Source organism: Cordyceps militaris, assembly GCF_000225605.1.
Source record: "Cordyceps militaris CM01 unplaced genomic scaffold CCM_S00003, whole genome shotgun sequence".
Taxonomy (NCBI): domain Eukaryota; kingdom Fungi; phylum Ascomycota; class Sordariomycetes; order Hypocreales; family Cordycipitaceae; genus Cordyceps; species Cordyceps militaris.
In genome coordinates, this window is record NW_006271971.1 from 3,717,078 (window position 1) to 3,743,164 (window position 26,087).

General features: G+C 53.6%; 11 protein-coding genes across 11 annotated transcripts; 8 read left to right on the forward strand and 3 right to left on the reverse strand.

Annotated features, from left to right (window-relative positions):
* Positions 1–53: 53 nt before the first annotated feature.
* On the reverse strand, positions 54–683 carry CCM_04772 (NADPH-dependent FMN reductase; the record flags this gene model as incomplete). Its single annotated transcript, XM_006669918.1, has 1 exon — positions 54–683. The coding sequence occupies one exon, from the start codon at positions 681–683 to the stop codon at positions 54–56; it is 630 nt and encodes a 209-aa protein (XP_006669981.1).
* Positions 684–1,154: 471 nt separating this feature from the next.
* CCM_04773 (lariat debranching enzyme) lies at positions 1,155–2,917 on the forward strand (the record flags this gene model as incomplete). The annotated part of the gene is made up of 3 exons (XM_006669919.1): positions 1,155–1,208; positions 1,264–1,365; positions 1,430–2,917. The coding sequence occupies 3 exons, from the start codon at positions 1,155–1,157 to the stop codon at positions 2,915–2,917; spliced, it is 1,644 nt and encodes a 547-aa protein (XP_006669982.1).
* A 958-nt stretch (positions 2,918–3,875) lies between these two features.
* Positions 3,876–4,822, forward strand: CCM_04774 (Mob1/phocein family protein; the record flags this gene model as incomplete). Its single annotated transcript, XM_006669920.1, has 4 exons — positions 3,876–4,185; positions 4,245–4,338; positions 4,390–4,523; positions 4,581–4,822. The coding sequence occupies 4 exons, from the start codon at positions 3,876–3,878 to the stop codon at positions 4,820–4,822; spliced, it is 780 nt and encodes a 259-aa protein (XP_006669983.1).
* Positions 4,823–5,614: 792 nt separating this feature from the next.
* Positions 5,615–6,581, forward strand: CCM_04775 (ATP synthase F1 delta subunit; the record flags this gene model as incomplete). The annotated part of the gene is made up of 3 exons (XM_006669921.1): positions 5,615–5,770; positions 5,974–6,285; positions 6,375–6,581. 3 exons carry the CDS (start codon positions 5,615–5,617, stop codon positions 6,579–6,581), a joined length of 675 nt encoding a protein of 224 aa, XP_006669984.1.
* A 722-nt stretch (positions 6,582–7,303) lies between these two features.
* Positions 7,304–11,720, reverse strand: CCM_04776 (cytoplasm protein; the record flags this gene model as incomplete). Its single annotated transcript, XM_006669922.1, has 11 exons — positions 7,304–7,715; positions 7,774–9,018; positions 9,070–9,529; positions 9,605–10,208; positions 10,313–10,409; positions 10,465–10,582; positions 10,633–10,671; positions 10,738–10,863; positions 11,251–11,363; positions 11,586–11,613; positions 11,663–11,720. The coding sequence occupies 11 exons, from the start codon at positions 11,718–11,720 to the stop codon at positions 7,304–7,306; spliced, it is 3,300 nt and encodes a 1,099-aa protein (XP_006669985.1).
* Positions 11,721–12,179: 459 nt separating this feature from the next.
* On the forward strand, positions 12,180–13,395 carry CCM_04777 (dehydrodolichyl diphosphate synthase; the record flags this gene model as incomplete). Its single annotated transcript, XM_006669923.1, has 3 exons — positions 12,180–12,398; positions 12,462–12,721; positions 12,777–13,395. The coding sequence occupies 3 exons, from the start codon at positions 12,180–12,182 to the stop codon at positions 13,393–13,395; spliced, it is 1,098 nt and encodes a 365-aa protein (XP_006669986.1).
* A 769-nt stretch (positions 13,396–14,164) lies between these two features.
* CCM_04778 (PHD finger domain protein (Ing1)) lies at positions 14,165–16,242 on the forward strand (the record flags this gene model as incomplete). The annotated part of the gene is made up of 3 exons (XM_006669924.1): positions 14,165–15,300; positions 15,354–16,120; positions 16,193–16,242. The coding sequence occupies 3 exons, from the start codon at positions 14,165–14,167 to the stop codon at positions 16,240–16,242; spliced, it is 1,953 nt and encodes a 650-aa protein (XP_006669987.1).
* A 698-nt stretch (positions 16,243–16,940) lies between these two features.
* On the forward strand, positions 16,941–17,826 carry CCM_04779 (60S ribosomal protein L24; the record flags this gene model as incomplete). Its single annotated transcript, XM_006669925.1, has 3 exons — positions 16,941–17,038; positions 17,134–17,204; positions 17,312–17,826. 3 exons carry the CDS (start codon positions 16,941–16,943, stop codon positions 17,824–17,826), a joined length of 684 nt encoding a protein of 227 aa, XP_006669988.1.
* A 504-nt stretch (positions 17,827–18,330) lies between these two features.
* On the reverse strand, positions 18,331–19,738 carry CCM_04780 (uncharacterized protein; the record flags this gene model as incomplete). Its single annotated transcript, XM_006669926.1, has 4 exons — positions 18,331–18,555; positions 18,824–18,910; positions 19,279–19,304; positions 19,669–19,738. 4 exons carry the CDS (start codon positions 19,736–19,738, stop codon positions 18,331–18,333), a joined length of 408 nt encoding a protein of 135 aa, XP_006669989.1.
* A 674-nt stretch (positions 19,739–20,412) lies between these two features.
* Positions 20,413–21,817, forward strand: CCM_04781 (short-chain dehydrogenase, putative; the record flags this gene model as incomplete). Its single annotated transcript, XM_006669927.1, has 5 exons — positions 20,413–20,458; positions 20,523–20,663; positions 20,719–21,150; positions 21,524–21,622; positions 21,744–21,817. 5 exons carry the CDS (start codon positions 20,413–20,415, stop codon positions 21,815–21,817), a joined length of 792 nt encoding a protein of 263 aa, XP_006669990.1.
* Positions 21,818–22,515: 698 nt separating this feature from the next.
* Positions 22,516–25,295, forward strand: CCM_04782 (Leucine Rich Repeat domain protein; the record flags this gene model as incomplete). The annotated part of the gene is made up of 3 exons (XM_006669928.1): positions 22,516–22,572; positions 23,086–23,812; positions 23,959–25,295. 3 exons carry the CDS (start codon positions 22,516–22,518, stop codon positions 25,293–25,295), a joined length of 2,121 nt encoding a protein of 706 aa, XP_006669991.1.
* Positions 25,296–26,087: the final 792 nt, after the last annotated feature.

Sequence of the window (26,087 nt, forward strand, 5' to 3'; positions counted from 1 at the left end):
TATCTACGCTAATGCTAGTGTCATTAGGAAGAGCCGTCCCCTTGCACGAGATTCTACTGAGTCTGGGGCTCATCCAGCTGGGCGATAATCTCGCCGAGCAGCGCCTTGCTGTTCTCCGCCACCGTGGCCGCCGCCCAGCGCTCAAGGTCCTCGTCGCGGGGCTTGCCGTCGGCCTCGAAGCTGGCCAGGGTCTTGGCGTTGGCGGGCACGCCAGCCGTGGTCGGCACGACGCGGAGGCCGACGACGCCGAGCACGGTGCGGAGGTGACCGGCGACCGAGGCGCCGCCGCGGCCGGCATACGACACGATGCCGGCGGGCTTGCCGGCCCACTCGTAGAAGAGGGCGTCGATGGCCGTCTTGAGGCCCGCGGGCACGCTGCCGTTGTACTCGGGCGTGAAGAAGACAAACCCGTCGTAGCGGCGGACGAGGGCGGACCAGCGCCGCGTGTGCTCGTGCGCGTAGGCGGCCGTGGGGTCCTCTTTGGGCCGGCCCGCGGGGTGCGACGGCTCATCAAAGATGGGCAGCCGGTGGTCGGCGAGGTCAATGGTTTCCAGGCCCACGCGGCTGCTGGCGGCAACAGCGTCGAGGTACTCGCTCTTGATGTAGTTGTGGATGTGAGGACCTAGGCGAGGCGTGCGCGTGCTGCCGATGATGAGGGCAATGGTTTTTCCGGCGGCAGGCATGATGGTGGTTTTGCAGCGTATTTGGATATTTTCTTCTTCTTTTTTTTTGTGCTTGTGGAAGTGAGGCAATGGAAAAGGAAACGGAAATCGGATTGTCAGTGAGCCGTTGGTGGGTAGAAATAGACTCAGTAACTTAGTAGTTGTTTCAAGGTTGGGGTATTTAGGCTTTAATAATTAGCAGGCTCGAGCGTGGTAATCAGTGGTAATCATTACCAAACATTAGTCATGGAGCGCTTCATGGCAGAATGGAATGGCAACATTCATAATTTACATACAATTTTGCGTCAGCAGTTTCCTTGCATTTTTAACTGACTTATCAGATTGTCTTTGTAAGTGCTGGAGGTTTGCTCCCGGTGGCACCTGCCGCGTGAATCCACCAAACCGGCCGCTAGACGTGCTTCCGCTTCTGGTGCCTCGAACGCGAAAAACGTGCTCCAAGCAAACCGTCCAGAGCAGCGGTCCTCATTCGCCATGGCTACAACAACTCTAGAATCAGGTGGGGTGCGTGTGGCCATCGAGGGATGCGTGAGTATCTATCCCGTTCTTCTACTTCCCCAGGCAGCTTGCTAATTGACTGCAGGGACATGGTACGCTCAACGCCATCTACGCCGCCGTTGAGCGGTCCTGCCAGGAGCGAAAGTGGGATGCCGTCGATCTCCTCATCATCGGTGGTGATTTCCAGGTATTTCCGCCCCCTTCCCCGCCTCAAGCATTGGTTTCTCGGCTGCATTGGCTGACAATGGCAGTCGGTCCGCAACGCGCAAGACCTGTCCGTCATGGCGTGCCCTGTCAAGTACCGAGAGCTCGGTGACTTTCCCGACTACTATTCCGGCGTTCGCAAGGCGCCCTATGTCACCATCTTCATTGGTGGAAACCACGAGGCAAGCTCTCATCTCTGGGAGCTCTACTACGGCGGCTGGGTGGCGCCCAACATTTACTACATGGGCGCCGCCAACGTTGTGCGATTCGGGCCCCTGCGCATCGCCGGCATGTCTGGCATATGGAAGGGCTTTGACTATAGAAAACCTCATTTTGAACGCCTCCCATTCAATGACAATGATGTGCGGTCATTTTACCACGTGCGAGAAATTGATATTCGCAAGCTGCTGCTGCTGCGCACCCAGATTGACATTGGCCTGAGTCATGACTGGCCCAGAGGTATTGAGCGGCATGGCAACTCGGAGCGTCTCTTTAAACAGAAGCGAGATTTTCGTCAGGAGTCCATTGATGGCACGCTGGGGAATGTGGCTGCAGAATATGTTCTCAACCGCCTCCGCCCACCATACTGGTTTTCTGCCCACTTGCATGTCAAGTTTGCCGCTTTGAAAAGTTTCGGCGCGCAACCGGAAGTTGATGCGAACCAGGCAGAACATACGACAGAGGACACAGTAGCAGAACCGCCTCAAGATGCTAATCCGGACGAAATCGACTTGGATCTTGATAATGATGACGACGATGTCGCCGTTCTCCCCACCAATGGAGCAGTGGCAGTAGAGGGCCAGGACAGCTCCAAGGAGGAGCAAACAGAAACAAACAAAGTTTCCGACGAGTTATTAGCTCAGCTGCCAGCTTCCTTCGCAAAACCACCACCGCGGCCCAAAAGCACTCCTGGACAACCTGTTCCGCCAGGCATCACGAATACCGACGTTCGCTTCCTTGCGCTTGATAAATGTCTGCCTGGTCGACGGTTCTTGCAACTATGTGAAATACACCCATTTAATAAGGAGGAGTCTTTTCGATATCCGGCAAATGAATCGAAACCTCGCTACAGTCTAGAATATGACCCAGAATGGCTCGCCATCACTCGAGTATTTCACAACGGACTTGTCATTGGCGACCCGGCATCCCAAGTGCCTCCGGACTTGGGCGAAGAGGAATATATTCCCCTCATTGACAAAGAAAGAGAATGGGTAGAAGAAAATATTGTCAAGGCTGGTAAGCTCGCAGTTCCTGAGAACTTTCTTCAGACGGCGACACCGTACGAGAAGGGTACTCCCGCAATCGTGCAAGATCAGCCTGAAGAATATACCAACCCGCAGACGGCAGAGTTCTGTAAGCTTCTAGGCATGGCCAACCTGTGGGATTCTAGCGAGCAGGATAGAGAAGAGCGGAGAAGTCGTGGACCTGCTCCCGTTGACGGGGGTGGCAGAGGCCGAGGACGTGGTGGTGGGCGTGGCAGAGGTGGTCGTGGTGGAAGAGGTGGTGGGAGAGGCCGTGGATTCCGCGGAAGATGATAATCCGGGGTAACATTTTCTTCCATACGATGACAGAAAATGAAGGATCCAGGGCAGTTGTATTTTACTTTGCTACATTGAAGGGGGTGTGACAACAGAGATCATGTGTGGCGTCTTGTAAGATTTTGCTGGGAGTTCGGCTCTTTTGCTTTCATTTTCCCGACCTTTTTAGCATTCACAAAACTATCATCTCTACGTTAGATTCACCGTGCCGTTGATTGCGTTTTCGTTGTTACCCTACATATGGACATGACGAGATGCTCTTGTCATATCCATGGGATGATGCATCGAGGCCACGGCCAAAGGTGAGGCGGTTATTGATGTAGTGCTCATTTAGCGCAGAGAATGACGATTTTCCAAGTTTTCAGGTAAATTTGGAGCGAAATGCCTTCAACTGGTTTCCTTTACTCATCCAGGCTTTGTTTCTGATAATGTATGTTGTTTGTAATAAATGTCAAGGGCGGCCAGAGTCAGAGCTCATATTTGGCGGGGCTCGACAGCTGCGCCCCAGCAACCAACCCAATCTGGAAGTCCAGTAAACACGGAAACTCTACACCAGCATCATCACCGACTCAAACCCCGCCAAAAATTCGCCCTGCTCACTCTCGTCACTGCATCTTCTATTCGCATGGTTTACCACCAGAAAATACAGCCTCTTCCTCTTAGTCTCGAGCCAGTCGCCAGATAAGCCTGGTTCGCCTTAGCCTGTACGCAAGCTCGCCGCCACCTACCCTACCCCTCCCACCACCACAAAGCGGCCCGATTGCCCTGCTAACCGTTGGAATGTAGCCTCGAGTCGCTTCTCGTCCACTAAACGACGCCTACAAAGCCCCGGTCGACGGACCACTCCCGCTCACGATGGCCCAGTTTCTCACCACAGTGTTAGTTGCTGCCCTTTATCCTACTGCCGTTCTGCCTCCCCTTCCTGCCCATCCATCTCGAGATACGCAATAATACAATGGCCGCGATCGCTCGATTCTTGACGGGCCACTCCCACGGCGCCGTGGCTGTCCACGAAGACTCGCCGGACGTGTCGCTGGCCGTGCCCAGCAAGAGCGTGCGCGACGAGAAGCAGACGGCTAACACGCGCATCATGAACGTCAGCAACCAGCGCGCAAAGAACCAGTTTCGGCCTCGCGTCGGCAAGGGCGGTGCTACCAGCTACCAGCTGCGCCAGTACGCCGAGGTGACCCTGGGCGGAGGCAGCCTCCGCAAGGTTGTCAAGCTTCCCGAGGGCGAGGACGAAAATGAGTGGCTCGCGGTCAACAGTAAGAAGATGTCTAGATCCGTGGGTATGTGTATGGGAATTTCGGCTGACAATAGGCAGTGGTCGACTTCTACAACCAGATTAACCTGCTCTACGGCGCAATTACCGAGTTCTGCTCCCCGCAGTCCTGTCCCGAAATGAAGGCCACCGACGAGTACGTTGCAGGTGGACGTTGAGGAGGGACGATGTTCGCTAACAAGTACAGGTTCGAATACCTCTGGCAGGATAACGACAACTACAAGAAGCCCACAAAGATGGCGGCACCTGCATACATCGAGCAGCTGATGACGTGGGTCCAAGCCAATATCGACAACGAGCAAGTGTTACCAAGCAAGATTGGTAAGTCTACCCGCGGTCAAACGAGGTAGAGAAATAGCTAACCGACTCTGCTCGCAGGCGTCCCGTTCCCCAAGTCGTTCCCAGCCCTGGTTCGCCAGATCTTTAAGCGCATGTACCGTGTCTACGCACATATTTACTGTCACCACTATCCCGTCATCCGCGAACTTGGCCTGGAGCCTCATCTCAACACAAGCTTCAAGCAATACGTCCTGTTTATCGACGAGCACAGCCTCGCCAGTGGCCGCGACTACTGGGGTCCTCTAGGCGACCTGGTTGATAGCATGCTGAAGAGCGATTAAATAATGGACGGGTACAGGATTGTAATTTTAATGGGCTCCAGCGGTGGTGGCTTTGGTCTGGGTGATTGGAAAGAGATGCTCACAGAATGGCGTTCTTCGGTTGGATTATTATTTGCACATGCTGTTTGCGGGTCTGGTATGTTTCTTTTGCAGGGCCGAAAGATCAGTTTGTAGAATGCATCGTATTCGCGACAAGATTTAAGCAAATGCGACGATTAGTGTGATGTAGATGCTTATGTCGTTGCATGGGGTCTTGGAAATAGTTATTATACACAAATAAGAAGCTGAGGTCTTCGTTCAGAGATGAACAACGCCTCTGAGCAACTGGGCGAATGGTTTAGTGGTATAATACTCCCTTAGCATCAGCTTTACAGCGGATCCAGCGATTGGGAGTGGTCCGGGGTTCGATTCCCCGTTTGTCCAATACCCGCTCAGAAGCGTTTCTTTTTGTCCTGGTTTCAATTTTTGCTCCGATTTCTCAATTTTATTTATATTTTTGGATTTGATTTGGAAAAGCAACTCAACTCCGGTTTGCTGTAGACCTTTTTTTTACATTGTATTCATCTTGGCGTCCAACCGCCAACAAAAACACGCGCGGGTTGTCGTCGGATTACCTAACCCGTTTGGTGCCTCGTCAGGCATCCAGTTTTCGAAATTGCCCGGAGAAACCTCATACCACCGAAAGCTCTCAAACCTCCAGTTCAGCCCACACCCTGCTTGCCGACAACCTTCCCCCCCTCTGAAAACCGACCCGGCATATCGAAATTCGTGCCAATTCGACTCTCCGTCGCCATGTTCTCCCGCCAGGTCCTCCGCGCCGCGCGCGTCGCCGCTCCCCGTCGCCTCGTCGCCGCCGGCCCCGTGCGCACTTTTGCCGCGGCCGCCGCCAACGATGTCAAGCCCCCCGTGCAGGTGTTTGGCATTGACGGCACCTACGCCACCGCTCTCGTACGTCTACCAGTCCGGATCTGCAAGAAGATGTCTGCCCATTGGATGTGATGCCATTGGATGTGATGCCATTGAGGGGGACACCCGCTTGCGCGGTGAAGAAGCATGAATACCGCTCACTCCACCTCGATGGCCCGCTCGGAGACGAACAAGTGACGGAGAAGGCTCGCAATGGCTAACACGAAGGCGTTTTTTTTTCTTAGTACACGGCTGCTGCCAAGACCTCGACTCTGGACCCTACGGCCAAGGCCCTGGCTACGCTCGGTGCCATTTTCGACAAGGACGTCAAGCTCAACCGCATCCTCGCCACCCCTACCCTCAGCGCCGAGGACAAGTCGGCCATTGTCGCCGAGCTCGTCAAGCAGGCCGGCGGCGGCGGCGCCACCATCAAGAACTTCCTCGAGGTCCTCGCCGAGAACAACCGACTCGGCTTCCTCCAGGGCGTCTGCCAAAAGTTTAACCAGATCATCTCGGCCTCGCGCGGTGAGGTTGAGATGACCGTCACCTCTGCCCAGGTAAAAGATGCAAAAACGCCTGAAATTGCGGGGGAAAAACCCTTAATGCAACGACGCAAGCAATTGCTAACGTGTTCCTTTTTTTTCAGCCCCTCGACACCAAGACCCTCGCCAAGCTCGAGACCGCCGTCAGCAAGTCGGCGTACGTCGGCGCCGGCAAGAAGCTCAAGGTCACCAACGAGGTCAACTCGGACATCATTGGCGGCCTCGTCGTCGAGGTCGGCGACCGTACCATTGACCTCAGCGTCTCCTCCCGCATCGCCAAGATGAACAAGGTTCTCACCGACAGCTTGTAAATTCACACGATTTCCATGGAAAGAAAGGGACGAGGGAAATTTTCGAACCACGCCATAAGCCTCAAACTGCATCTACGCCCCAAGTGTCCCTCATCTTTCTTTTTTTCAGGGAGCGGAAACTATGTCCTCGAAAGCGGTACTTTTTTGACGGGATTCCTTATTTGGTGCTGGAAAACTACCGTGAGGGCTTGGACGGAGAGGGAAGAAGAATGGGGGAGACTGGGGGAGTGAAGATTGGGTCGCAAGAGGAACAAGCTCTTCTCTGCACCCAGAATAATTTTTCTTTGTTACATCACACACACCCTTGTTTGTTTGTTATTGGACAGAGCCTCTGCCGTACCTCGGGGAGGTGATCTTGTCGTGTATGAAAGCTGTCGATAGAGCATGGAGATGGCTTTGCATGTGAAAATAGAGAGCAATTTTTTTACCTCGTTTGTTCCACCTCTTGTCTATTTGCTGTTGCAAGGCTACGGATTTGCCGTATGATGGGACGTGCTGTGTACGGACTAGCTGGGCAAGGGCACATCGACGTTGCCAAGTCACCAAGGATAGCAGCGTGTCAAGACGGCTGACTATGGCTGACGAATGATGCAGGTGACTATATTTTATTCTATCGGTTCTAGATATGCTCTCTTTGTACAATGCATATTGCTCACCCCTACAGCTCCTCGACACAGTTTTGCTTTTTCACACAAACTCACTCACACAACGAACAGCCGCAGCTACTGACCACTGCTGCTGCCCTGTCCGTTTCCATTTGCCGACGGCTCAAACTCGTCGGCGTGTGAGAAGCGGTCTGAGCGCATCTCGTCGGTGTAGCGGCTCAGCTGGTCCGAGATGTAGGCGTGCATGTGGGAGTCGGCCTCGGTCTTTTCGCGGGTCAAGCCGGCGCCGTGGGTCAGGATGATACCTTCCCCGACGGACGCGGTGCCGTCGGAGCGGCCGTCGTCGTGGTCGTCGATGACAAAGTCGCTGCGGGCGCCAATGGAGCGCGCCGTCGAGGAGCGGCGGATGCGGTGCATGCGCGGGGACTGCGGCACGCCGACCTCGACGGTGCGGTGGAACACGTCGTCAAAGTAGTGTGCCATGCCGACGGACGGCGTGCGCGGCGTCTGCGGGAGACGACAGCTGACACTAGTAGGGGGGACGGTTAGTCTCTGTTCTTGCAATCAATTTGATGGAGCGTACCTACCCAGTATCGTGGATCATTCTGGCAATCAGTCCGGTCCAGCCCGTCTGGTGACTGGCGCCGAGACCGCGTCCAGTGTCACCGTCAAAGAACTCGTGGAACCAGAGATAGTCTTTCCAATTCTCGTCAAAGTCGAGCATGTCGTTTCCAGCATTGACGCTTCTTCTGCCGTCATCTGTGCGTGCAAACAAATGCTGCAGACGGTGTTGAATCTCTTCTGATACCTTGCCCAGGTGCATGTAGTCACCACTGCCAGTCGGGCATTCGACTTGGAATTCGGGTCCGTAGAAGAGATAGAATCTCTGCAGAGACTCGACCAGGAGAAAGTTAACGCACAGCCAGATTGGCCCTCTCCAGTTGCTGTTGCCGCCAAAGAGGCCGCTGTCCGAGTCGCCGGGGACGTAGCCGACCTTGAAGACTTGCCCGTTGACGTCCATGGAGAAGGGGTGGTCTTTGTGGAATTTGGACAGAGACCGAATGCCGTGGTCGCTGAAGAACTCATCCTCGTCCAGCATGCGCTTCAGAATCTTTTCCAGGCGATCCTTACTGACAATTGAGAGAAGGATTCTGTTGCCCTTTCCTCTCTTTCTGATACTGGCCATGTTTCGCTCAGCGACATCCAATCGGTTGTGGATGAACCATTCGACACGCTTACGGAACGACGGCAGTTGATTCATGAGTTCCGGCTCCAACGTCGTTGTGGCATATAGGGGGATGAGTCCGACGAGCGAACGTACGGGCAACTGTTGAATGTGCGGACCGCCCCAGGAGATGGCATCGTAGTAGAAGCCGTCTTCATCATTCCACAAAGACTGCTCACCCTTGTTGCCTCCTTTGAACGTCATGGCATCACTGATAAGAATGAAATGCTCAAAGAATTTGGATGCAATATCCTCGTAGATTCGCCGATGCTTGGCCAGCTCAAGCGCAATGTTGAGCATGGACAGACAGTAGAACGCCATCCAGCCCGTGCTGTCAGCTTGCTCTAGCACACCGCCCGTAGGTAAGGGCTCTGAGCGGTTGAACAGACCAATATTGTCGAGGCCGAGAAAGCCACCCTCGAAGACGTTTTTGCCGTCCGTGTCTTTCCGGTTTACCCACCAAGTAAAGTTAATGAGCAGCTTTTGAAATACACGCTCCAAGAAGTCCAAGTCCTGGCGACCATAGAGTTTGCGCTCAATCTTGAACGTGCGGAACGTAGCCCAGGCATGTACAGGCGGGTTTACATCGCTGAAGTTCCATTCGTAGCTGGGTATGGTTAGTATTGAAGCGAGGGAACACACAAGGATGAGTACTCACGCCGGCAACTGGCCGTTGGGGTGGCAGTACCATTCTCTGGTAAAAAGATCGAGCTGCTTCTTGGCGAATTCGGGATCTATCATGGCCAAAGGAATACAGTGGAAGGCGCTGTCCCATGCAGCGAAGAACGGATATTCCCACGAGTCAGGCATGGACAAAATGTCGTCGCAGTACATGTGACGCCATTGGGTGTTGCGGATTGACTGTCTCTCTGGCGGTGGTGGGGGCGAGGCGGGATCACCATTGGCCCATTGATCCCAGATGAAGAGATAATGTTGTTTAGTCCACATCATACCCGAGAAGGCCTGTCGCTGGACACTTCGCAAGTCATCAGTCATGGGCAGCGGGCTCAGGCGGTAGTAGAACTCGTCAGCCTCCTCTTTACGCTTTTCAATCACATTGTCGAATTCCTCTTCATCGAGATAGCTCTGATCTTTTTTGGAAAATCGGAAGCGAACGACTGTAGGTCATTAGTGGTTTGCAGCACGTACGCTTTCAGCGCGTTACTGACCTGCACATTCACCGGGGTTCACACCCCCGTCCTCGTTGAAGCTGAACCAAGCGGCACACTTCGTACCAGTTCGCGCAGGGTTGACAGCGTCCTTCTCGCCGTTCACGATATAGCGGTGGAATCCGTCTTTGACAAAAGGCTGTGTGTTCTTCTGATCGTACAAAACCTTGACGTTTGTTTCGTTTTCAGTGAATAGCATTTCTGGCAGAACATCTTCGCCAGTCGATCCAACACCAGGAGAGGGCGAGAGTGTCAGATGTCTTTGACCGAGGCTCCAGTGATTAGAAGTGGCAGAAAGCTCGGAATTGGCTGTCATGGTGGGCTTTTTCTCCGGGGGCTCGATACCCCAGCTCCACGTGTTGCGAAACCAGACTTGGGGAATAATGTGAAGCGGCGCAGGGTCAGGACCCCGGTTCCATGCTGTGATTCGGAAGAGGAGCTCATCGGGGTCGTTTTCCTCCTTTGCCGTTTCAATAAAAATATCCCAGTAGCGGTCTTCATCAAATGCGTCCGTGTCAATGATTTGGTATTCCTTGTCTTCTTTCGATCTCTTCGCGTTTTCTTTAATAAGTTCTTCGTAGGGGAAGGCTTTTTGAGGATATTTATATAGAAACTTCATGTAGGAATGCTAGCGAATGTTAGCAGTTGCGGAGAGGCAGCTCGATGGGTTTCATACAGTCTATAGGCGCTAGTTAGCTTTGTGATGGTAAGTTGAAGGATAGGAGGGCATACAGGTGTATTGTCGACATGGAAATGAGCTTCCTTGACGCTCTCGCCGTGATTACCCTGAGGATTGGAGAGGCCGAAAAGACGTTCTTTCAGAAAGTCACTGTAGGGTGTTAATCGGCCAACGGAACTGCGTAGTGGGGAGAGAAGCAGCCTACTCCTTTTCGTTCCAAAAGCTAAATCCAATATTCTGCCAGCCATGTGTATCGGAGACACCGGCGATGCCATCCTCACCCCAGCGAAAGGCTCGTGACCGGGCATGTTCGTGGGGAAAGTCTAAGAAGCGTTAGATGGGCCGGAAGCTGCGGGGTGTCGGTCAAACATACGGCCCCAAGCATCACCATCGTGACTGTAATCCTCTCGTACTGCGAAGTGTTAGAGACTGCGAGTTATCCGGTAAGGGTTTTTTAAGGCGGTGATTTTATGCGTACCAGTAGCCCACTGTCGTTCGGCGACGTAGGGACCCCATTTCTTCCAGTAACGCTTGCGCTCGCGGTCTTCCTTGAGGCGGCGCTCTTCTTCGGTGAGGTACTCGTGGCCGTCGAAAACAACCATGGCTCGTTACAGGGGCGGTCAATTGGAAGGAACAGGATGTGTGCTGGAGAGCAACGCGGGTAGAAGTAGAGACGAGAAGTTGAGTAGGTAGGTAGGTGGTTGCGGCTTATCGAAGTGGCGGGGCAACTTTTGGGGTGATCCGTCGAGCTAACTTGGGTGTAGCCAGTGGGGAGTGGCTGATAACAGAAGCGGTTAGGTATGAGGTACTAAGTTATCGATGGTAATGAGGCTGCTTCTAGGTACCTAGGTACCTACCTTGCAACGCTACCCGACGAACTGCACACAAGTGACGGGGCAGAGCTTGAAAAGTACGGTAGGGTGGGTTATTCACGCATACTCGGTTCTATATATTCTGTTTGTTTGTTTTTTTGTTTCCTTTTTCACCTTACGTTGGGAATCTGCATATTGTACGGAGTACATGAGACATGGAGCTGTTGGCTCGTCCAGGCGATCGATGACGATGGCTCCCCAACGGGATGTATGCAGCCACTCGCGCACTGGGCTGCTGGTGCATGGGTGGTGCCTTGTCTAGGCCACTGTGTACCTTAGTACCTACCTATACGGGGGTCTGACGGCATATTCCTCGTCAACCTACCTATTATCTAAGCCTGTTTTGTGGGAGCATCGTAAAAAAACACACAAAGTATTCATGTGCTGCAGTATACCACCTAATTTTGCTGTAATCCTTTTCCTCGTTTCTTTTTTTAGACGCAGCTGTGGCTACAGCCAAGCCTCACCAGCCAAGTCCCAAGCTGGCGCCTTGTATCCCAAGCCACGTATTATTTGCCTATGTCGACCTACCTGCCAAAACATGGCAGTACTCTGGCTTGTCGCCCAAATATTTTCTTTCTTTGAGCATTGTACTTTTGTAGCCAATTACCAGGTGGAGGTATCTCCACGGGTGCATGTCATACATGACCGTTTAGCCTTCTAATAAAGCCTACTCTCGTCTCGAGCACCGCCGCAGATACACAGGGCGGCCCCATGTCGCTATGTGTGTGGCTTGGCTGCGCTGGCTCCCCGGCTGGCTTGTGAAGGCCTTCAGCTTCGTTCGCTTCGCCACTGGTCGTCGTGGCTTTTTCCCTGTCACCTCGTCATACTCACTGCCACCGACCTCTTCAGGCCACCATGCTCAGCGCATCTTTCTTTTCCTCTGCATCCAACTAATATCATCGCGCCTGCCTTTGTTTCCTTGTCTGTTTCTCCTCTGCTCTCCCGGCCTCCTTTCCGGCGCCAATTTCTCGTCTTCTATTCCGCCGTTTATCCTCCCTAATTATTCGTCTCTACCCGCCCGCCACATCCGCAGCTCCCGACCACCATGGCCAGCGCTGCTTCGCTGCTTCGCAGACTGATTCTCGAGTCTCCCCCGGGAGAGTGGGCCATTAACCAGCTACGCGAGCTCTTGATCGGCGCTCTGAAGCAGGGCCCCGTCCCGCAGCATGTAGCCTTCGAGATGGACGGCAACAGGCGCTATGCTCGAACCCATCGAATGGAAACCGTCGAGGGCCATCACCGCGGATTCGAAGCACTTGCCAGAGTGAGTTTTGGCCGTTGCGGTTACCTGCTACCCCCGCCTTTCGGCTAACTTTCGCCTCGTCAGATCATGGAAATTTGCTACAAGTGTGGCGTCAAGGTCGTCACCGTATATGCATTCAGCATTGAAAACTTTAACCGCCCCAAATACGAAGTGGAAGGTCTCATGCAGCTTGCCAAGGTCAAGCTTGAGCAGCTCACTACCTATGGAGATATTCTCGACCGCTACGGCGCCTGTGTTCGCGTCCTCGGCCAGCGCGACATGATTCGCGACGATGTCCTGCAAGTCGTTGACAAGGCAGTTGCCCGAACCAAGCATAACAACAAGTATGTCGCCCACGTCATTCATATGCTTTTCACACTTGATGCTAACACTGACCAGGGCTGTGCTGAATATCTGCTTCCCTTACACCTCTCGAGCCGAAATCACCACCGCCATCCGCGAGACCGTCCAAGACTTCCTCCACCCGCCTCCTCCTAAAAATACTCCTTTTTCGCCTTCGCGTATCCGCCAAAAGGTTCTTTCTTCCCAGTATGACGATCGCGACACGCTTCCGACCATCCGCGATGCCTCGCCCGACGACCGTGCCGAGGGCGACGCTGACAAGGACCTCGACGGTGATACCGGCGACTCTTCTTCAACGCTCCTGCCAGACTCACCCCAGCCCCGTGTCCGCGCAAGAAAAAGCTCCGCCGACTTGTCGGTCCTCCCCAATCCCGAATCGATTACGGCTGATACTCTCGACAGCCACATGTACACGGCGCCGGATCCGCCTCTGGATGTCTTTGTTCGCACCAGTGGTGTGGAGCGTCTCAGTGACTTTATGCTCTGGCAATGTCACCAGGATACACAAATCTTCTTTCTCAAGTGCTTCTGGCCAGATTTTGACCTGCAGCATTTCGTCTTTGTTCTGCTCGAGTGGCAGTGGCGGCAGAAGCAGAGAGCCAGGGACGGCTCGGTGCAGATCAAGGGCAACAAGGTGCGCAGGGCGATGGAATAGACATTGATAGATATACCCGAAGCGTGATATTTGCAGGCGGCTAGCATAGATGAGCTGAATCTGCACCTACTCTCGACACGGCCAACTAAGCTTACATTTTGTTTGCAATTGTATATTTACATCCCGCGGCTACTGCCCTGATTCCATGTGCTGAGCTTCCCAACCCGTTAACTATTTTCCTACATGCATCCCATTCATACCATAACTTCAAGAGGCACCCATTGATGCATTTTCCCAACTTGTCACGGCCTGGAGGTCTCCGTCAAGCCACGCCCAACTCGGCTTTCGCAGCCTCCCCAGCTTAGCGGGGATTGGCAGTATAGCGCCGACCTAGGTAGGTACAGATGACTGGGTACCTCGGTGGTACCTCCGCAGAAACTCCCCAAGCCGGTCCCAAACATTATTCGATGTATCTGAAAGGTCCTTACCAGGTAGTTGCATCCCGTCGCTAACCCGCTGCCAGCAGTGTCGCTGCACCTGCCTCCAAATTTCGCGAGCGAACTTCGCACCCGCCGTCATCGCATTCTCCCATTTCTTTCGCTCCCAAAACCACCGTCAACGTTCTGCCCAGCTGCTGCAGCACCGTCCTGAGGGCCATGGCCTAGGAGATTTCAGATTTATGGTCATTTCTCTCTGCAACCCATAGTTGTCGCTTCACAGCCATCGTTTCTCACGACACCCCTCGCTCGGTCGCGCTCGTTCTCGTCCTCTTGCTCTCGTCCTCGTTTTTGCCGCCACAGCCACAGCCTCAGCGACGGCAACAGTTACAATGAAGTCGGCCAAGCTCGCACCGGCCGAGGCCTCATCGCATCGCAGGTCACAACCCGTTCGACAGACTCGCACGAATCCCCCACGAAGCTCCATCAATGCCGGCCGTGTGGGCACCAGAGAGCCGCCCGCCTCTCGCCCAGTCGGCGACCAGCCCATCGACATCTTCCCTGCGATAACGCATTTTGCGGATACAATGACTGCTCTTCCGAAAGAACTGGTCCGTCACTTTACACTACTGAAAGAGGTTGACGCCAAGGTTTTCGCTCCTCAAGAGCAACTCTTCAAGCTCGTCTCTGCCGCGAGGCAGTCCTCTCGTCCCAGCCCTCAAGCCCAGATTGAAGCTGCCACCTCTTCTGTGCTGACTTTCGCCACAACGAGTGCCCAAGGGAGCTCTACTGGCGCCGCTCAAACCAGCTCTCTGGCCCCAGCCTCGCCCGACGAGCCCAGCACCACTGCCGGTGTTTTTGACCCTTCCAATATTCCGAGACGACAGATTTTCCGCCAAGCAGCTTTCAAAATACAGGAAATGCTTGTGTCGCTTGAAGAAAAGAACCACGTCATCTCGACCGCCAATGAGGCTCTCCAGCACCAGCTGGCTCGCGTCGAGGATGTCTGGCCCTACCTCGAAAACGAGTTCAGCAACGAGGCGAAATGGGGCAGCGCAACGCACTGGGCGTATCCCGAGAATCGGGGAGGCAAGTCCAGTTTCGAGCGAGCTCGGCGCGATGGCGCCGCTGCGATTTCCGCCGCTGCTCAAGCTTTGGCCGACGAGGCTGCGGCTCGGAGTGACGCCAGAAAGCAAGCTGTCCAAGCCAAGAAGAATATGAGAAATGCCAATCATGGCACAGAGCTGGACGGCCCACGCGAAAAGAAGCCTTCCAGCAAGGCTAGAAAAGCTGAAGACGGTGATCACGTTGGCCTCGGTATCCCTGGTCCCACAAATGGGAATCCTTCAAAGAGGCGCAAGACGGAAAAGGCTGCTATCGGAGGTATTCCTATGGAGAGAACAATCAGCTCTGCACTTGGAAGCACGGCTTCCAAAGCCAAAGCCGGTAGCCCCCGAGGAACTCCTGCTCCCGAGGGAGCCAAAAAGCGTCGCGCTCTACCAACAGGAAGCGCGCCGAACAAGAAAAAGTACGTCCAATACCAAGACTTTCTTGAGTCCAATTCGCTAACAACGTATGCAGGCCCGCTACTTCTGCCAAGACCTCGTCCACGACATCCTCGCCGGTTGTTCACACCATCGCAGAACCAATGACTGGGGCATCACCAGCACCAACAAGCGCGCCTCGACCTGCATCCTCTCGAGCCCGCCAAAACTCCATCAACTCTACCTCGGAGAACGGCAAAGCTCGACGCCCATCTGTCACATCAAGGGTCGCAAATGGCAGCATTGCGGACAAGCCAGATGCCGCTACCGAGAAGGCTACCACCATAACTGAAGTTCCTTTGCCCATCAAGAGCGAGCCTAGCAAGAAGGACAGCGACAAGCACGACAAACAGGATAGTATTCCTACAGCTGCTCCCCCCGCTGCTCCCAAGAAAGAGTCCAGAGTGGAACCTCCTGAGATTAAGGCCGAGTCAGCACCATCACTACCGCAGCCTGCCACTGTTACCACCAAGAGCGGCAGAGCAAGCAAACCGTCGACGCCAGCGCTCGCGACATTCCAGGATGCCGCCGCTGCGCGAGCTTCGAGGGCGCGAAACGAGGGCGCTAAGAAGTCTCATCGCAAGGGCAGCACAACCCTTCTCGTTGCACAACAGGCCGCCGACGATGACGCAACCAGCAGCATGCAAGAGGAGGACGAAGGCGATATTGATGGTGATGAGCCAACTTATTGCTACTGCAATAGTGTTAGCTATGGCGAAATGGTGGCCTGTGACTCGGATGACTGCACTCGAGAATGGTTCCATTTGGATTGTGTCGGCCTCAAGGTCGCACCCGGTTCTAAAAGTATGTGTGCCCCGTTGACAACGAGACTCTGCGTATAACTGACAGCTTGTCTAGCAAAATGGTACTGCGAAGACTGCAAAGAACGACTCAGATTGGCCGGTAAAAAAGTTAGCACTCGATAGAGAAGGGGGCGCAGCAGAAAGGCCGGGCGCAAGGGTTGAATTGTTGCCCATGGAAATATAGCAGGCGCTAGCGATGATTTACTCGGATTTGTTGAAGTGATGTCTTTTCAAACAACTGAGCATGAATAACAAGGCGTTGACGGAATTGCAGGCTTTTTTATTGGGGGTCATTTCTTCTCATGACTTTATTGGGGGTTTTTGGGGCGGCAGGTTTTTGGCGGATTTTTGTTGTTTAATGGACTTGAGACAACCAGAACATAGCATGGTAGTGTTTGAATATGATGTTTGGCATGGCAGATGGGGCAGATGGTTCGTTTTAGTTGTGACTTTAGCTTCTTGATTCGGAGACAGTCAAAAGAGCTTGTTGGTAAGCGCGAAATGTTGCACTTGAACACCAGAGCAGCAATAGGCTCTTTGAGGACCAGAACCCCAACTATCCCCGAAGAAAGAGTACATCTGTATGCAGTCTCCCTTTAGTTATATACCAGAACCTCCAAAATACGGACACGACTCTTAGATTCTTAGACGGCTTTAGGGTACGAACCTGTCATGGGCGACCTTAGACCCATTTATTACCGCTTTTACTGCTTGATCGAAGTGGGGGCCAGGAGCTACAAATTACATACTCTGGAAAAACAGCTGAGCGGTGACTATGATGACTAAGGCGGCAGAAAAAAAAAAGTGGCAGAGGCTCGGTGATGGACTGCATTGGTACCATCGGCGGCGAAAAGCACATTTTGGGACAGAAAACCCCCAGTCGGAAACAAAGAGACGGCCGAGGTACAGACAAGATGCGGTATGTCGCAATCAATGAGAATAGAGTCTTGATTTGCCGAAAACGTCGTCAAATTTGGACCGCGGAAGTACATTGTACTTACTGAACATTTACAGTATCGAAGATTGCTCGTTCTGCGGACGGCCCTCATATCCGTCCAAGGGTATTACCTTTGTACGAAATGACGGTAAGGAATCTCTAAGTCGGAGCTTCTTGTCTAAGATTCTTCCTGCACAGAAAACAATAGCCGCCTCATGAGCGTTACTGACCAGTGATCTACCTACCCTCCCACAGGAAAATCATTTCGCTTCTGCCGATCCAAGTGCCACCGCAACTTCAAGATGAAGCGCAACCCGCGCAAGCTCAAGTGGACCAAGGCGTACCGCCGCAACGCCGGCAAGGAAATGGTCGTCGACAGCACGCTCCTCTTTGGCCAGCGCCGCAACGAGCCCGTCCGCTACGACCGGGACCTGGTGGCGCGCACGCTCAACGCCATGCAGCGCGTCAGCGCCATCCGCCAGCGCCGCGAGCGCGTCTTTTACAAGAAGCGCATGGCCGGCAAGCGCGCGCGCACGCTCGCCGACGCCCGCAAGCTCGTGGCGGAGAATGAGCACCTGCTGCCGCGCATGCGCGGGAGTGAGAAGAAGCGGCTGGCGGAGATGGCGGCGGCGGGCGAGGACGTGGATGTGGAAGCCGAAGAGGAGCGCGCGACGAGGGGTTACAAGGTCAAGGCGTTTGGCACAGAGAAGCGCAGGCTGCGCGTGCGCGAGGACGGCGGCGTCGAGGAGGATGGGATGGATATGGATTGAGGAGCGTGCTGGGCATGATTGGAAATGCGGGCATGAGGGGGGAAAAGAAGTTACGTCTTGCATCACGGCGAGGGAGAGACCAGACAACGGAGCATACGACGGGTCGAGCATGCTGGCGACATCGAAAAGTCAAAGGGACACCACCGACACGTCCTTTTTGGAGTCCTTTTTTTTTTACACAGAAAGTTGTTTGGGATTTCTGGATGGGTTGCGTTTTGCACGTTTTGCGTTTTATTCCGGATTTTTACATTGACACATATTCGGCCTGCTTTCTCTGGTCGCTCAGCTTGCATGATGGACCTGTTGACGAAGGGAAATGCGATTGTGTGTTTTGCTATAGAAGCGAGATGATGAACATAGATCAACTAGGTCACTGAATTTGACACGAATTACATCCAAACACGGGGCACAAAGGAAAAAAAAAAACCTCGTCGCATGTCAGCTTGGTGTGTCTTTTGTTGTTCCGAGGGCAGTTGTCAAGATGCTGCGGCACTGCCAGCCTCATCATGTAGCCATGAGAGGACAAATCAACGAGCCATGGGCTTGCGCACGTCTGTTCCTCCAAGTCGTGCTGGCCAGAATGCAGGCGCCGAGGGCGTTGCGATACTGGCAGACGCAATAGTTGACTGCAAGCGACGGCCAAGCTCGCAAGCAGCACAAGCTTACCTCCCTGAAGCACATGTAAAGGCAGACATTATTCTCCGCGCCGTCGGCACCGTATCCAGAAGGCTCAAGCAAGAGGAAAGCTTCAAGTCTATAAATATATCATATCGAGATTCCTACCAGGGGCGGGCAAATATCACCTTTTTGGGGGGGGGGGGGACACCAATACTACGAGACGCCACAACGCTTCTACCTGTCATTTTTGGAGCTGATCGGCTAGCTTTTGCCAGGAATCGGAGTGGTGGACGAGTAGTTATGGTTCTTATACTGTAATTTATTATACTATTCATGCTTCTTGCTGGAAGTCCAAGGTAGAATATTGAGATTCGCATACCACGCCACAAAAGTGCACAACACGCACAGTGTGGGTGGGCAGCGCTCGCGGCTGAACGGCCACGCTTTCCCCCAAACTTGTCAACAGCTTTCAGCATTTGTGAGACCGGGGTGTGCATTGATGCTATTAGAGGCCACCACACTCATCTCAGCTCATCGGATCTCGTGGGGTGGTGTTCGTCAGGCCTGGAATTGGAACAAGTGGGCTGTTAGTACGGAGTACTAGGCAGGAATCAGTTACCTAAAACAAAAGCCCCTTGGTGCCTGCTGAAATGAGGGGTAGCCAGAAGCCGCGGATCAATTGAAAATAGCCACGTCCTCAGCAAAAGCAGTCTTTTGACATTGCTATTACTTGAGTTTTGTGCTAAGCGGGTTCTGTCGACGGCGCGAATTGGCCGATCAACCCCGCCCTCGCCCACGCGGAGGAGGTTGCTGGTTGTTTCTTCCAGTATGTACGCGGTTGGCTTCGGCGTCGCTCATCACTGCCAGAGGCGGTGAATATTGGCAAGAGGAATTACGGGGCAGGCTAACTCGGAACTTGGATTCCTTTTGGCGTGTTGCATTGGATTGACTTGTTCACGATTTATTACCTAGATATTGTTAGTGCGCTGGGTTAGGTAGGTTGGGGGAGGCATTGTTTTCGGGGTCGGCGGCTGCCGATGGGGCATCCTAGAACACGAAGGGGGGGGGGGGTGTACGGGACATTGCTGTGTACATAACATGGAAGAAAGTGGCCATGCGAATTGCGCAGAAAGCCATTGGAAGGGAATGCACAATTGTGTTGTCGTTTGTCGTGTTCTTTTTTTGGTGGCTGAATCACTCTGGGCCAGCGTGCAGTTTGCATACCTTTGTACGAGTCGGAGTCTAGAATTGAGGGGTGTGTGACGGGTGTCCACCAACGCACGCCAAAAAACATCGTGAGGTTTGGAAGGGAGGAGCTTGGTCACAAATTGTGCCAAAAAGTAAAAAAGGTCTTGTGACCACGCCTGCTTTTTCCGCCAGGCGACGCCAGCGCGGACTGCCCAGTGCTGCTGTCAGGCGTCCTATGATGGTGCGACTCGGGAGAGGCGAGCTGACGCCATGTATTGATTGCATCGCTGAGCTGCTTTCTGGCAAACAATCGTGCAACGGCCATTGTGCTGTGCGTCATCGGGCAAGGAGACACATTGAACGAGTCAAGGTGATGGCACGCTGCAAAGACCTGGGGTGCTGTCCCAAGCCTGATGAATGACGAATGACCCGCCCAACGCCACGGAGCCGAACTCGGCTGCACGAGATGTGAGGGGCCAACTATTAGCGGCCGGACTTGGTGCACGAGGCCGTGTAACCACGGTGTTGCCACGGCCTTTGCTGGTTGACGGTGCTCTGGGCTGGGTTGCCGTCAACTAATAAACGGAGTTATTACGTACCTCGTATTCGTCTCTGATGCTTCCGCTGGGTGACTGGTCTAAGTCGTTTATACAATGCTGTTGTAAGAGGACAGGAAGCTTATAAACAAGGCTTTGGGAGTGCTTGAAAGCGAAGTAATGCCAATTCAATCAAACACATTGCGTATTTCGTGACAGTCTACTTTGCAATTCCTCCCACACTATGGCTGAAAAAACTGTCGTCTTGATCACGGGAGCTGAGACTTGGCGTTAGCTACGAGACGGTGCGTGCTCTGGTTGGGCAGACGGCACGGGCATACCACGTCCTTCTAGGAAGTCGTTCGGTGGAAAAGGGAACCAATGAAGCTGGGGTTCAAGTGATTCAATTGACATCTCGAGTGATGAGCCCACACAGGCAGCCTACGAGACGGTCAAGACTGGTCTGGGCTACATTGATGTCTTGGTACAATGACGGTATGTCACGACAAAATGCACAGTCCACGCTACCGAATACTGATTCTCGTTCTAGTTTACTCGCTGGATATGAACATGGTCGAAGGCGAGTTTACCACGCGCGAGGCATGGGACAAAATGTTCGACGCCGACGTCACGGGCACCCACAATCTCACACGAACATTCGAGCCTCTGCTTCAAGTTACAGTCCCGGACCAAGGACGCGCGCCTGCTCTTGCTGACGCGGTCTGGTGCAGTCCCGAGATGATGGGAACGACCTACGGGCCCGGTCCGCCGCCGCCGGCCGAATGGTGCATGGGAAACGCCATTGGCCTTGACCTCGACGGCTACCGGTCGAGCAAGTCGCCGCTCAACAGGATGATGCTAGCGTGGTATTGGAATTTGAAGAATATCGGCGTCAAGGTCTGGAGCGTGTTGTCGGGTTCTTTGGCGACGAACTTGGGAGGCTCCGGGGGATCCGTCGATTGGGGGCGCGCTGATCAGAAAGGTGATTGAGGGGGAGCGGGATGATGATGTGGGCAAGTTGGTGGACGGGGCAGGAGTGCAACCATTTTGAAGGAGTGACGTGTACTATAGGATCATGTGTGATAGCATGAATTATATCACACAAGACTGTTGAAAGAAAAATGACAAGGTAGGCTGCAGCAGAGTCCTGCCTACATGTACATGATGCAGAGTAGTTATTATCCGAGGCAGGTTGCAGGAGTGAGAACCGATGGGCCGACATGCGGCAGTGATGGTGGTGGCGTGGGAGATGTTGGCGGGGGGGTGGGCGCGTGACGAGGAGAAGAAGCTGGGGTAGTGAGATGGCTGAGCTAGCTAGTGTGACGTTGGAAACTATGAATAATGATACATGGCAGACACTGGCAATGACAATCTGGAGAGAGCTTCTTGTCCTGGTTTGTTGAGGTTGGTGTTGGTGGTGGACAGCTGTGAGACAAGTACGGATACGGCAGTTGGTGTGCACACGTGTAGCCAAGCAGAAGGAAGCAAGGAAGAGACGAGACTCGATGATGCAAGTTGAAAAATGTTGAGACAGGACAAGGGCAGCGAGTTTCCATGACTAATAATTTGGTTCAGTTATTGCTGGTACGATGGGCCGTGCCCGAGGCTGGGGTGACCACGATGTTGGTGCGCCACAGGATCCGGAGTAGAGAGGGGTGCTGTATAAAAACAAGACCAAGTAATAAATCGACCATGTTTGCTTTCCGCCTGGTTCTGGGGGACTGGACGCGGCGGTACTCGGTCACGGTTCCAGGGACTCGGGACGGCTCACATGACAGCGTGGGCGAATAGCGAGGCGGAATTGGTAGGCGGTCTGGATTGATTCGCCGACAAGGTGAGCACAGATGGTTCATGCCCATGTCGACTGGCAAGTAAGCTTATTGCTGGACGAGACAAGAGCAAGGGGCAAGAGGCAGGGGTACAAGCTGGATGCACGGGAGGATGGGGATGTACGGATTCCTTCGTAACATACAGAGTAGTAAATATATGAATTATATACAGAGGCTATGGTGATGAATTCGTTTGTCAACATGATAGGTAATAATGGGGTTGGGGCGAGTGGAGGCGTGATGGAAGGCCTGGAAGAAAAGAACAGCAAGGAAGAGAAAAGGAAGTAATACTAAATAGGTCCGTAGCGCCACCCCCAGATGCTACTGCTTTTTTACTTCGTTTTGGCAGCGGCCTCGCATTCCGGGCGGCGTTAGCGGTGCAAACTAGCCCTAGCCTCGGGGACTGGAGATGAGACGTTTAAGTACCGTACCTATCATTACCAGCCAATATTCAGCACAACGGTCTGCAAAGCTAGGTAAATTCTTCTTCTTCTTCTTCTTTGATTTGACTCGTCATTATGAATTCATTTCATCCCATCACTGACCACATCTTCCGTCCTGCTTCGATGCCGTGTGTCCGCTAACACAGCCAGGACTCCACTAGACTGGCGCAGGCACACCACATTGTCACCACCTGACCGCCATCACCCGCTATTTCCACACCTTGACACGGCCCAAGAGTCCGTACAGGGACTGACTGACTGACTGACTGACGACGGGGTCCTCCCACTTGTCAGACAAAACCCACGACTCGTCTTCATAAAACCACCACCTCCCCTTCGCCTCCTCGCACTCTGCCCTCCCCTCCTCCACCACACTCAAACCCCAAGACTTTTCTTCCTCGGTTTCTGCTCTTGTTCCTTGTGCTGGCTGCCCCATTGGCGATTCAACCTTGACAAGTTGGCAAGGCTGTCTTTGCCTTCCATTGCTGGATACCACTGGTACATAGGTACCCTTAAAATCGGTCCGCGCTAGAATACGACCTAAAGCCGACGCTGGCCTTTTTATTTTTTCCGACTCACCACTATTCACACGCCACACCACCACGCCACCACCATCCACCACTGCAAACCAAGGCCAAGCCATAGAAACACAAAGAGGCGACCACACCAGAACGTCCACTCAACCCCGCGACTGGTTCTATTTTTTCCACTTTCAACAACACTCGCCCAACCTCGACCGCTCTCGTAGACACACTTACTCACACACATCGCCAACAGCGTCTTGCTAGTTCTCCTCCAACACCGCCGTCTCACGCCGCCGAGGACCAACACACACATCTCGAACCAATAACAAACAAACCCTCCCCGACACGTTACATGGCCGGGCCTCCGGGAGCCGGGCGCCGCAAGGCGCTCGACTTCGACGACGTCGCCATGTTTGTCAAGGGCACCAGCATGGCCCGCGCAATGTCTCCCTCCGTCTCCGAGGCCACCTCGCGCTCCTCCTTCTCGTCGGTCCGCGAAAACGACGACGGCTTCGCCCAGACCTTTACCCGCTCCAAAATCTCCTCCTACACCGAGACCCCCGAGGACGTCTTTGACGAGTCCCCCATCGCCGAGGCGCCCCAGGCCGTCTTCCGCCCCGCCCTCACCAACCCGGGCTCCAAGCTCCATGGCTTCTGGTTTCCCGCCGAGGGCTTCAAGGGCTGGCGCGAGATTCCTATCAAGGGCCGCATCGCGAGCCGCAGCTCCGATGACTTGCGCAAGCTGCACATGACGTGGGACAATCCCGCCCCAAAGATCACAGAGACCCCGGTTGGCGTCTATCCCCCATCGGCCGCGCCTCTCGAGAGTCTACCAAGCGAAATTCTGAGTATGTACACCATCTACCATAATGTTTGCCTCGCCAGCTGTGACTTTTTTACTGTTTTCCTGCCCTTTACTTTGCTCGCTCTTTACCTTGCTCGCCCGATCTGCCCTGCTACCTACCCTGCCATCGCCTTGCTAACCCATCCCTAGGCTCCATCATCGATCTTCTCGTCGTCGAGATCCCACCCAATGGACTCACCACGCGCAACACCGACCTCATGTCGCTCCTCCGCACTTCACGCTCTATTCACGCCGCCACTCTCACCACCCTCTACCGCCACATAACCATCCCGCACTCTCGCATCTTCCGCAAGTTTCTCACCACTATTACTGAGTACCCGGTCCTCGCCACCATCGTCCGCCGCCTCGACTTTAGCCACTTCAACCCCTCCATCATGTTCTCTACCGCCGCCCAGCGTCTCCAGGCCCAGAATCTCACCAGCGAGACTCTCTTCCACTGCCTCGCTTTGACTCCCTACCTCAAAGAATTTCTCGCCCAGGATTACATTGATGACGACCTCGGTCCTGACGTCCTTCGCAAGCTCCTCTTTGACATGCCCTCACTCACCTCCATTGACTTTTGCGGTTGCTCATCTCTCGCCTTCAAGCGATCCTTCACCACTCTTCTCGACGACGTTTGGCCCGAGACCCTCACCATCACCAAGCTGTCCTTCCACAAGTCTCTGAGCCTCCCCTCGGCTCTTTTCGAGACAATTCTCCCTAGACTGCCCAATGTCACCCACCTCGATCTCGCTGAGACGCGAGTCACCGACAAGGCACTTCTGTCCATTCCCGAATCTGCCGCACTGACGCACCTGAACCTTGCTAGGTGCAAGGAGCTGTCTGCCGATGTTGTCATTAAATTCGTAACCTCCCACCCTGCTACCAAAAACCTCGTTTTCTTGAGCTTGGGTACTGATCCCAGCACTCACCTACTGCTCGGCAAGAGTGATCTCGACGCTCTTCTCCCAAACCTGCCAGCTTCCCTCAAGTCTCTCAGCCTTCGAGGCAGCCGAATGGACTCGTCTCACATCGAACAGCTCACCAGGCTGTCGCAGACCCTCGAAGAACTCGCCGTCGGCCGCGGTCTTGCCATGGCCGATATACACCGCCTCTTCTTCCGCGACCAGCAGTGGCAGACCCACAATCTCAAGTACATTGACATTTGTGACGTCGAGACCATCATTGGCAGCGCCAGCACTCTGCTTGCCCCAGCATCTGCTCCCCTTCTCGTTGTAGAGCTCTCAGAGCGTGCATATGAGCGCGCTGCCAAGGTCAAGAAGAACCTGCAGCGTGTCGGATGGGATGCTCAGGAATTTGGCAGCCGCTACTGGCTGACACGCACCGATACCAACGAACCCAACTTTGACCACGGTCACCGCTCCTGGAAGATGGGTGCCAAGAGCTGGGGCATGCGCAAGATTCCTACTGTCATCTCCGAAGTGGGAGGCATGTACGGTTCTTACATGTTTGGTCGTCGGCTTTGAGCTTCTACGATTTCTCATTCACGACTTTTTTGCAACGAACTACCGAAATACCCAGCTCTCACGACACGAAAGAAAGTATCACAATTTGATATACGAAAAAGAAAGACAAAGACCCGATATCTGGCATCTGCGTCAGAAAAGAAAGAAAAATAACGGCATCATCTCTCCTCACATCATACGCAAGGCGCTTCGGATTTGCTATCTTTTTGGTGGCTGTATTTGTTTTTGTACGGACGGGACTTTTGCCACGAAGAAAACTGCATCAACGGGAGCGTACCACAAAAGGCCATTATGGATTCTTTCACTACGGCGTCGAATATGTTTCATTTTGCTTCCTCTTGGCCGCTGCATGTAAGGATACCCCTGAATTAAAAAAGCATGGTCACTCGGTCGGTACTCTGGACAGTTTTTATTTTTGCATGGTTACCAGTCACAATTCTTTATATCCGTTTTTTGTTTGGATACATTTCTTTTTGGATAGTCTACATAGGATGATTTATATAACACTATCTGTGTAATTATCGCTGTCTTGTTATATGACACCGTCTGTAATTATCACTGTCTCGTTCAGTCTAGGCCTAGAAATGTTGCTGCTGGTAAGTCCGCGGTTTTTCCAGGTGCGGGCTACATAACAGAATGGGAGGGAGAAAATTAGCTAAATGAATACATTTCCTTTCAGTGTCGATTTCTTTTCTTGTTATATCGTTCTCAGATGGCGTTGCCACAGCGCGGACCTGTGACGTCGAGGACTCGTCACGTGATCCAGGTCAACTTGGTGGCCTCCCTCCTCCC